This window comes from Fusarium oxysporum, chromosome 10 (genome assembly GCF_000149955.1).
Source record: "Fusarium oxysporum f. sp. lycopersici 4287 chromosome 10, whole genome shotgun sequence".
Classification (NCBI taxonomy): domain Eukaryota; kingdom Fungi; phylum Ascomycota; class Sordariomycetes; order Hypocreales; family Nectriaceae; genus Fusarium; species Fusarium oxysporum.
The window spans coordinates 1142673-1153742 of NC_030995.1; the positions used below are offsets into that span (position 1 = coordinate 1142673).

Below are 11070 nucleotides of genomic sequence, written 5' to 3' on the forward strand. Positions count from 1 at the left end.
ATTCTATTGTTGGTCTCAATGTCAATGTATTGGCTCACTCGCATCACAGACTGCCAAAGTCTCAGCCTACCCTGGAGGACGATGCCAAAAACTGAGTGTCAAGTTGGAGACAGCTGGTAGCCTTTCAATAACCGCTGTTGCACTGCCTTCACCAATGAGTCACTTCACTGCGTATTCATCGGGACCTGTCGAGATAATACGAACGCAACAGGCCTCAATGACTGAACAGATACGGTTCTGGAACAATCTATACCTCACCTTGTGATCAGTATCCTGGACCTTGGCAACTGCGGCAGGAGTGAAATTGATGGTTCTGAAATTCGCCGATACGTAACGTATTTGCACCCCGTAGATACGAAGCAAGGGCAAACAGATCTAGGCACGCATGTCACTTGATAGATCAATATTCGGATACATCTCGTGCTCTTGTCAATCGGCCGAAGGTATCGGATTACGGAGCCTACGGGTGGCGAGAACAAAGGATCGTCGGGCCTGGACCACGTGGATGTTTGCTAAAATTAGAGGCTGCCGCAGACGCAGACACAACCGGGGGTGGAATTCCCCATGTTGGCTCATGCCTTGGTAGTATTCAAATGTATACAGGAGAGAAAAACGTTGGCATTGATCAACTATTACTCAGCCTTGAAGGTGGCTAAATGATGACGGGGATTACAAATGGCTCGAGAAGTTAGACATGATCGGATTACTCTGGAAACCCGAGAGCGACGGAGATAATGGCCATGGCCAAATTCATAGCCCAACTCTCGGCAATGAGGTTTGTCATTAAGCTATGCATGCATGAGCCCCCCCCCCCCCCCCATACGGACAAGCCGAACGGTGGAAGCTGGAAATCAAAGATCAGATCTATCTGTACGGCTAACAAGTGTGCTGTAGATTTCGAGATGGATATCTGGAAGCAATGATGGAACAACCATGTCGTACAGAGAAACGCCTTAACCAGTCAGCCGGTACCGGCTTACATCGAATCGAATAGTGTACTGTTTAAGACCCCTGTAACGTAGCATAACAATGCCTCGAGCATTATTTCTCACGCAGCTTAGAAATTGCTCAGCTCTGTTAATCTTTTACTCATCCTGTTCGCCGACGACAAATAAATCGGAGGGCTGAAGAGCCGGATGGCTGACAAGATGCTTATGTGCAAATTGCATCGTATCTAGTGCCGGAGGAAACACATTGGCATGTTACTCACACCAGAGTTGAGCACGGACAGGCGGTAAAGACTATCGGTAGTTACTATAAGCCATCGAATATACTGTGCGCGGGTAGGGAGATAGATGCTCAGACTCCAATAGTGATAGATGGATCGCCCGGTGCCGGCCTCAGCCGCCGCCGTTGCGGGCACGGGTACTGTGCTGAAATTTCGCCGCCAGCCCTACGCGGACCCAGCGGACGGAAGAGCAGCACCTAGTCCCAGGTAGGCCACACTATGGCTCAACGTTTGGTAGAGCTGAGAATTAGCTGACATTCATTTCACGTTGCAGTAGAGACTGTACATGTCACTTCTTAGTTCTCGGACCGGGGAAGCAAGATCGAGATGAACATGGCGGTGCAACTCAAAGTCATGAGCTTTTGCCGACAAAGTCGCACCCCCAGCCCAAATGACATGTAACTACATCTTGCATGTTTTACACAGACCCAGGTAGGTAGGGTGGTTCCAACGATGAAGGATTTTAATTTCGTGCCTATGGCCCGTAAGTTCCATCCATATTATCCTGGTTCAAAGTGCCGAGTTATCACCCCCGGAGCGTTTGCGGATTTATTGCCTGCCTACCTACATACTCATGCATCTTTCCGGATAGGTATTATTATCAGAAAGAGTCACACGCTCCCTGATCATCTATAATGGGAAGTGCTGTCCGAGCATCGGGGAACCGAAGTGATCATCAAAGCTGTCCGAGGAGTTAATCGTGCCGGAAAACCCGTTGTGCTGGGACATGGAGGCAGCTCAGTCAGTTCGCGGAGAGACAGAACACAAAGGCTTCTAGAAACAGGTGGGACCAAACAAGATCGATCTGGGCAGCTTAACAATGGACTCTAAAATCAGTGCTTGTGGCTTAGCTTCCAATGAGCCACACGTCTGATTGGCTGGAGCACAAAGTCCGATAGCATCCGACGGCTGATAGCGGATCGGTCAGGCCGAGAATGCACTGTAACGAAGAGTTTGAAGAAATGCTCATCCAATTATATCATTTCATTTCATCGATTGTTGAACTTTTCCCGACCAGCGAGATGCGACCAGGGTCGGTTCCTGCATCGAGCGAGTGTGTACACCGTATCCCCATGATCAATAGGTAGGATGGGATAGAGATTTTTTCTTTCTTGTTTTTGTGTCTTTACCCTATCGAGCAGTATCCTCCGGATAGGTGGTAACGCTTGAGCAGGTGTTGTCTTGAATCAACGAGACAGTCACATACATGTACATGCATGGTATGGTTAGTCACACCATAGGGCGTGTCATACGACGACTCTGCAAATATTTTTCTTAGCTCCCCTGATTTGAGTTCCAAGGCTCCCCAGGACTGGCCAACAACTGGCAGCTAGGTCGAAATGTCGAACCGTGATGAATCAACATACGACGACATGTCTCATGTGATCTTGGCCAAGAGTCATCATGTGATTACAAATGGTGGGGTAGAGATTCGCATAGAGTGTGGCGGAATCTGAAAGAGTGGCGTCGGAACCAGATGACAAACCATGAGGTGTGGCTGTGCGAGGGAGCCAGCGCGAGGGGATACGTATCGCATCACAAAACAAAGGTGAAAGAAAGGATCGGCGGGGCTAGACTACGTCAGTGGAACCCTTCAAGAGGTCGAAAAAAAACTCGAGCGTGCTGGGCCAGGCTAAGATTTTCCTGAGCAGCGTCAGAGTCCAAGGAATTGAGCGAGCCTATTGGGCACCGGTTCTGATGGGCCCCTATCGGCGTCAGAGCCCTGCAGCCTTGGGTGCAAGCTGGCCTTGGCCCTTGAACCCGAACCTTGAACAAACCTAAAATGATACGTACCATTGCTTGATACGGGCATGCATCTCTGGATCCCCGGAGTGGAGTGGACATGTCCGTTGCGGGAGGCTTGGGGGCTTTGATGAGTCTCGGGGCCCAATTAGTCAGTCAGTCAACACCTCGCTGTTCGGTTTGCTCGTCTCGCGAGGAGGGAGAGGAAGAGGGACGGGATGCGATGGGACTGACGGGATATTTGAAATCAAGAGGAGAGGATTACACGGTCGCAAATTATCGTCAGTGCACCATTGAGAAGGGACTGGAAGCGACCTGAAGCAGCGGGAAGATCAGCAGCCATATGGTCATATCGAATGGTGACCCAGACAGACATCATCATCATCAGCATCATCATCCATGATCAATCAGCCATCATTCATCAATTATTTCACCAGGAGCAAGTGAGTGCACTACACTACACACATACCTACGTAGTAGTGCGTCGCATAACTGCCAATCCGCCGCTGACCTAGGGAAAAAAACGAAGCAAGACAACGGCTTCGAGTCTGGCGTGACGATATACATTATCCACACACCACGACATACTTACCTACCGTGGTACATTAATTACTTCACAACCTGTCGAGGTTGCATACCACACGCACACGGCACCCACCCTCATCGCATCCAATTGTCCAAGAGTCGTCAAGCCCACACCACCATTACATATACCGGGTTACATACCGCAAATCGACCTCACTCACTCACTCCCTGCTGCGGTACCCTCTTCCAGGTCTGCTGCTGGGGCATACGCTAGGTACCCAGCAATTCTTTCCAGATCCCGGCCTCGGTGTTGTCCTGTGCATCATCGAGTGGGCCCAGGGTCTTTTTTAGTCTCGGCCCGGTGGGGGTGCACCTAGTGACTTCATCGACTCCAGCACTGTTCTGTACCTACTTTATCCATCAGTCTTTTGGCTTCCATCACTCACACCTTGCTCATCTAAACGGTCCCTGCTTTCTTTAAAAAGCGACCATTCCCGCCTTTCGCCACTTTCTCCCAACTCTAAACATAAACTCATCTTTTACAACATCACCATGTTATCGATCCCTCGACTACATCAACAGCAACTTCAGCTCCAACAACAACTACAACACAACTCTTCCCACTCTCAGCAGCACCAGCAGTATCCCTACCCTCAGAACTGCCATACCGAATACAACTCTGCCGCCTATTCTGACCTTCCTCGATCGACTTACGAAGACGAGATCACTGCTTTTAGTCAACAACTTCCCACCGACCTCATGCAGCCTGAAACTTGGGGAGCACTTGCCCAGCAGACTCACAGGTTGCCTCGTGGGACTCATCAGCGCGAGTCTTCTTTGTCGTCTCTAGGGTCTTCAACAGCTGGGCCTGCCTCGCCCTTCAACCACAACACATCGAACCCACATATTGCAATCACCGACACAAACGATCAGAGCAACCCCTCATATTATCACCTGGCCAAGTCGATGGCTCCCTATACTGGATACCAGACTTGCGGAGGCTTGGAGCAGAATGCTATGCCTGAGATGGCATATCCAATCACTCTTTCAGGACCAAGCAGCAAGCCAAGAATGGACCGGACTTTGATGCAAGCTCCCGACTTCTCTGGTGGCTCATCGCGGTCACACCCTGCCTCAGTGGCGAGTTCCATCGCGGGTGACTCACCTGCTACTCCTACAGTTGGCGAAGCAGACAACTCGGAGAGAAGGCGAAAAGGTAATGCTCTCGATGACGGCCTCATGTCCATGAACACAAGCTCACATTCTTATTACCCAGGTTTTGCGAATGCTCCAAAACTTGACAGAACCATGACAGACATTTATGCAGACGAACTCTACAGCCCCAACTTTGCCATCACATCAACTCCTCCCTCGCAAACTCAGGTATCTTTATCACCTACAAACGATGTCTTCAGTCAGCGACTCAATGCCGCCAACAACCAGCATCTAAGTGCAGCTCAATCGCCAGTCTCTAGCAACTCGCGAGATAGGTCGCCTTTCAGAACTGGGTCGCCTCTCGCCCCGTCTCCCGCCCATGATTTTGGCAACCATGGACTTCCACAGAACTTGACGTTCAACAGTGCACAGCGTATGCGCGAGCAGAACAAGGCACACCAAGATGCTCAGGTCATGCGTCAACAGATGAACATGAAGCAGGAGCCCGAGACTCCCAAGACCATCTCTCCCAAGGATGCTATTCTTGAGTTCAACGAGTCCGAGGGTGACAACAATTTCCCTTTGTTTCCTCAGAGTTCTTCGGGCTTCGATCTGGACCAGTTCCCAAAGTCTATGGTTAACTCTCAAGAATCTATGCACGACACCCACAGCCAAAACCACTTCAACTTCCTGTCATCGCATGCAGCCAATGGAATTTCAGTGCCTCAACAATACCCGTTCATCGCACACCCGCGGATGAACCACGAGACACCACCTCGCCTGAGCTCCGCTGGATCGAGCTCGAACGAATCGCGGAATGTCACTCCTGCAACCCGTCCCGGCAGTACTGCTGCTGACGGCGGCACTTACACTTGCACATATCATGGCTGCACATTGCGGTTTGAAACTCCAGCGCTACTTCAGAAGCACAAGCGGGAAGGCCACCGACAGACCCAGAACCTTGGGCCTTCGCAACCTCGCAATATGGGTATGACATCTGCATTGTTGAACACGCAGGCGGGCCCTCATCGTTGCGACCGGATTAACCCAAGCACTGGCAAGCCCTGCAACACTGTCTTCTCTAGACCATATGATCTTACTCGCCATGAGGACACCATCCACAACGCTCGCAAGCAAAAGGTGCGATGTGACCTTTGCACTGAGGAGAAGACATTCAGCCGTGCGGATGCTCTAACCAGGCACTATCGCGTATGTCATCCGGACGTGGAACTTCCAGGCAAGCATCGTCGACGAGCCGGTGCTTGAGTTGCACCCATGCGTGCGTGCCCCGGCTTAACAGGCCAGCCGGCCAGCATAGCATACTCGCCCAGAGACAAGTCTCCTGCCGATGAGAACCCCCTGAAGACGGTTCAAGGCACTCCAGGATTGGCGCCGTGCCGTTACTCTGGGCTCCCTAGATGATGCCGCATGACGTTGACCACCGTCGAAACAAGGCTTGGCGGTTGTGGACCGATCACCGCAAGGCTTCAGTTTGCTTGAATCGGGTTGGTCGACAAAGTGCCAAACCGATAGCGCCCTAGGCCCTAGTGCGGGCAGGTGGGTCCAAGGGTCCCTCCTGCAGGAAGGGTCCTTTCTGGTCAATCTGGCTACGTCATGAGCCACCCACCCATTACGGTTGTGACATCATATGGGCCCACCCAAGTCTCAGTCACCGACCAGCATCCCTCCCCGATACTCCCTTATGATGACATGGCGTCCGTCATGGATAGCGGACTGTCATTCGTTGTCATTGTACATTATCCTGATTCCAGTTGTTTCGTTTGTTTTGGCACCTCATCGAAGGATATTTCCTATGCGACTTGTATGTGTATCTATCTCTTGTACCAGGGTCATCTGGCCGGCCAGAACTACCTCATGTTTATTATGGAAAAGGTTGGATTGAATTGGATTGGATTGATTGGGAACTGGTCTAGACAAAAAGAAAACAGGAGCGTTTGGGTTTTGTTTACTACAGCGAGTTTTGTCTTTGTCCCTTTGGGCAGATGATACCTAGGATTGGAATTTGAGTCGCTTCTGCGAGTTCAACGTCATGATGCCTGCATTGACAGGAAAGACCAATAGCGCTTCAGCCGTTGAACATGGTCGGAAACAGCAAGGGTTAGCTCATTGCTGTACTTTGTTATTTTTGGAGATAAGCGATAATTATAGATGATGTATGATATAATGCGACACAACAGAAAAAGATTATCATGATGAAAGACATGCAATTTCTTCCCCCAGCGCCTAATGATAGCCATACCGTGATGCATATTAATGCTGCAAGTAAGCAACCCCTAAGTTTAGATGCTCATAAACAGTTGGCGCTAGCTAACACTGCAGATCTGACCCTTGAAATCGATCATAAGTGTGCATTGATGATGGATGCGATTTATTCTACTGCCGATCAGTATCAAGCTCACCCTCCGCTACCTTTTGTCGTTGCAAGGAAACCGAAACATTGCTATATCTAGACCCATGCAGAGAGGAGCAAGGGAACTGTAACCCTCGTGACGTCGTTGCTTAACTAACCATCACCGTAATATTTGAAAGTAGTCTGCATAAACTAGTCCGATGGCTCCATAGCAAGCATCATCATGTTGTTCTTCCTGGTAAACTCTTCAAGTTCTTGTTCGATTTCACAAGTGTAATTTCGTCACAGATATCCACTTGACGCAATTCTTAAAATTTAGGGTACGGAGTTGCACATATGCCTCTTTGCGGCACGGCATTAGGTAGCGTAGGTAGTCTGAATAACGTCACAGTTTGGGGCACTCCATTTTCCCAGCTTTACCAGAAGCAGCAACATCTGACCGAACGACGTAGTAATGAACAACATGCATTCTCTCTGTGAATAGTAACGCACACCTCACCTCACCGCACCGCACCGCACCGCACCATAGCCATACCCCTTCCTTAGCTCAACTCAACTCAACTGATCTCTCCACCAACGCCATAGTCTTCTTGCACCTTATATCTGAGCGCCCCAGCAAGCAGAAACAAAGTGGCCGGCATCGCAGGAGCCCACAATTTGTGCCAAATTACGTCGCCGTTGTTTTATTCGAGTCAAGGCCTTCCATCACAGGCCGAGAACGGCTGCGCGGGCGTCCTTGTAAAGGGGTGTAATTCCCGTCCAGAGCTCAAACTGAAATAGACCAGATTAGTTGGGTGAACTATCCTTCCTACCACAGACAAACTATAGTCATGTCATAAGTGAACTTACCTGATACCACCCCTGAGAGGCAAGAACCTCTAGCCCTGGAATTGTGGTCCAGTTACCGGCATCCTCTGCCAACTGCATTATCGGGGTATGGCTGGGTTTGTATGCCATCTCGAGGAGGACTCGGCGCTCTTCGTTAATAGCTGGCCGACTGAGCACGACAGCTACGAGCTCCCGCAGAATTGGGTCGATAGGCCGATCAGCGGGAATAGTACTGATGACGACCTTGACGTTCGGCGAGACCTTGTCTATGTCTGAAGCCTGGCTCAGGCCTTGTAGACTGTAATCACTGGGGAAGTCGGCTGCAAGTGCGTCTGCCTTGGCCTGGTTACGAGCGGCAATGTAAATCGGGCTGAACCCCAGAGAGTGCAGTGCAAAGACGGCAGCTCGGGTAGTCCCGCCAGAGCCCACGACCATGGCTGCCCCCCTTGTATCCGAGTCTGCCTGTTCCTCGATAGCGGCGTCATGAAGAGCGTGTACCATGCCTCTCCAGTCTGTGTTGTCTCCCAAAAGTCGTCGATGGCCATCGGTGTCAGCTTTACCTAAGGGAACAACGGTGTTGACAGCTCCGATGGCCCGAGCTGCATCAGAGAGCTCGTCAACCTGACTCATGATGTCCAACTTGAGAGGTATGGTGACCGAGGCGCCTCCAAAATCAGAAGACCTCAGCACTTCACGTACGTCCTCGATTTTGTCCGTCTCAAGACGATGGTACTGATGAGGTAGACCCATCTGCACGAACAAGGTGTTGTGAAGAGCAGGCGAGCGCGATGCTGAGATGGGCTTTCCAAACAGATAGAAATTGTATGGGTCCAGGTCGCCGAGTAATGCCAGAGCACGGCGTATCTCAGCCGCGGACATCTGGCCTGGTGCGGCCTTGAAGGGTAGGGCCGGATGAGACACGGGCGTCAAGAACCGGTTCAGTACACGACTCAACTTGCCAGCTTTGCCCATGTTCATGACAATCATGGGTGTCTTCTGCGCTTCCTGCATCCGAGCTTTGAATTTGGCAAGGTCGAAGTTGTCCTCGGGAGTGCGAGCAATACCAACCAACTTGATGACATCGCCGTACTGGAGAGCCCGGTTGTAGTACTGAATCCACGACGCATTCTTCCAAGACATAGTACCCTTCGGGTCATGGTGAGAGGCGATTATGCGTGAATACCCGCGAGATTCTGTTATAGACTGGATGATGTCGTCGGGAAGCGTCATTTCAACATCGACGTACTCCAGACCCATCTGCAAAGCCAGGCGGTAGAGTTGGAGACCTTCTTCGTAGGCACTGTCAGGGAATTTACCACCCTGAGACTCGGTCCTCAACGTGAAAACGATAGGTTTCTTCGCTGAGGCGCGAAGAGTCGAGATCTGACGAGTAACAGAGTCAATGGAACGATCCTGGAGCAGATCAACCCTTAGCTCGACTGCGTCAGAGCCAACCACAACCTCTGGCACTAGGGCAACAGCCTCGTCTACGTCAGGCACAGTCAGAGACACAAAGAAACTGTAGTCTTTGTTCAAAACGTCCTTGAAATGAGAGTTTCTGCCCGCAATAGAATGCACGAATTGTTGGAAGTCGGAGGGAATCTCCGCCTTGGAGCCAGACGATTCGGAGTGCGGACTGTAGTAAAGATGTGTGCTGCACTCGTTGTAGAAGTCCTTGCGGCGCAAATAGACCTGCCGAATCTCACTGGTGTAGGCCGGCCGGGTTTTATCACGGTTGAGATATTCAACCACTTGGTCGGTGTCGCGGTGGACTAACAAGACGTTGCCACCGCTTTTGCCGTAGCTCTTGAGCATCTCTCTGGCCTCCGGAGTCTCGACCAGACCGCCACCACAAGAGAAGATATGGCCAGTCTTGTTGTTCTCCATGACATCCTGCAGAAGTGCCAGCTCGTCCGCACGGAAACCCTCCCACCCACGGTCACCCCTGATCATTTCGGGAATCGTCCGCCCAGCACGCCTCTCCAGCTCCTGATCCAAGTCGATGAATTTCCAACCCAGAAGCTTGGCCATCCAGTTACCAGCGGTAGTCTTACCGGCGCCTCGCATTCCGATGATGAAGACTGAGCGTTCCAAAACTGCCTCTTGACTCTCGTGGCCATCGTCATCAACATCTGGCTCTTCACCGACCAGGTCGACCTTGAAAGCTTGGGAGAGAATGTCCCACCACCCTGGCCAGGTCTTGCCAACGCATTCCCTCTCCGTGATGATTACAGGGCCAGGCGAGGCAACCGCAAGGACACTAAAGCTCATCGCAACACGATGGTCATCATAGCAATGAATACCAACCTTTGGCGTCACTACACTGCCACCTTGGCCCTTGCCGAGCACCTCAATGCCATCCTCAAGCTCATTACATTGCACGCCAAACTTTGCAAGCTGGTCCTTCATAGCAGCAATCCGGTTACACTCTTTGACGCGTTGATTAGCAATGCCCGTGATTCGAGTTGTCCCCGAAGCGACAGCGGCCAGGACTGACGCCGTGAGGAATGCGTCTGTCATGGGCTCCATATCAACGTGAGCAAGGCCCTTGAGTCGACCAGGGGCAGGACCAGTGACAGTTGTGGAGTGGTCAGACTGCTCAACATAACAGCCCATAGGCTTCAGGACATCAACAGCGAAGCGGGCATCCCCCTGCAGGGACTTTGAGCCAATATTGGGAATTGTACACTTGGTGCCAGTGATGGCGGCAACTGCAAGCGGGTAAGTCGCAGAACTCGCGTCACTCTCAATGGTGTACTCCCGAGGATTCTTATAAGTACCCTGAGGGATATGATAGGTGTTGGGCTCATCCGAAGAAACCTCCACGTTGATACCGAAGGAGGCCATCATAGTAATAGTCATATCGATGTAGGGCTGGGAGATAGGCTTGCCTCCAACCAGACGCAGTGTTACAGGGTTCTTGGCGTAAGGAGCGGCCATGAGAATTGATGAAACGTATTGTGATGAAATGGTCGCGGCAAGCTCGATGTCCCCCCCCCTGAATCCACCAGCGGCATCAATTCGCAAGGGTAGACTGTTCTCTTTACCAAGATACTCGATTTCGGCACCGTTGGAGCGTAAGGCATCAACCAGTGCGCCGATCGGACGAACCTGCATTCTTGCATTGCCGGTCAGAACGCTGACACGAGATTCCTGGCTAGGGGAGGCAAGGGCGACAACGGTAGTCAGGAAGCGGGATGCTGTGCCGGCATCCCCAAAT

General features: G+C 51.3%; 2 protein-coding genes across 2 annotated transcripts; one reads left to right on the top strand and one right to left on the bottom strand.

Annotated features, from left to right (window-relative positions):
- Window positions 1-1676: 1676 nt before the first annotated feature.
- Window positions 1677-7318, top strand: FOXG_13954 (uncharacterized protein). Its single transcript, XM_018394028.1, has 2 exons — window positions 1677-4712; window positions 4773-7318. The coding sequence occupies exons 1-2, from the start codon at window positions 4049-4051 to the stop codon at window positions 5915-5917; spliced, it is 1809 nt and encodes a 602-aa protein (XP_018253429.1). The 5' UTR covers window positions 1677-4048; the 3' UTR covers window positions 5918-7318.
- On the bottom strand, window positions 7268-10967 carry FOXG_13955 (3-phosphoshikimate 1-carboxyvinyltransferase; the record flags this gene model as incomplete). Its single annotated transcript, XM_018394029.1, has 2 exons — window positions 7268-7793; window positions 7872-10967. The coding sequence occupies 2 exons, from the start codon at window positions 10965-10967 to the stop codon at window positions 7728-7730; spliced, it is 3162 nt and encodes a 1053-aa protein (XP_018253430.1). The 3' UTR covers window positions 7268-7727.
- Window positions 10968-11070: the final 103 nt, after the last annotated feature.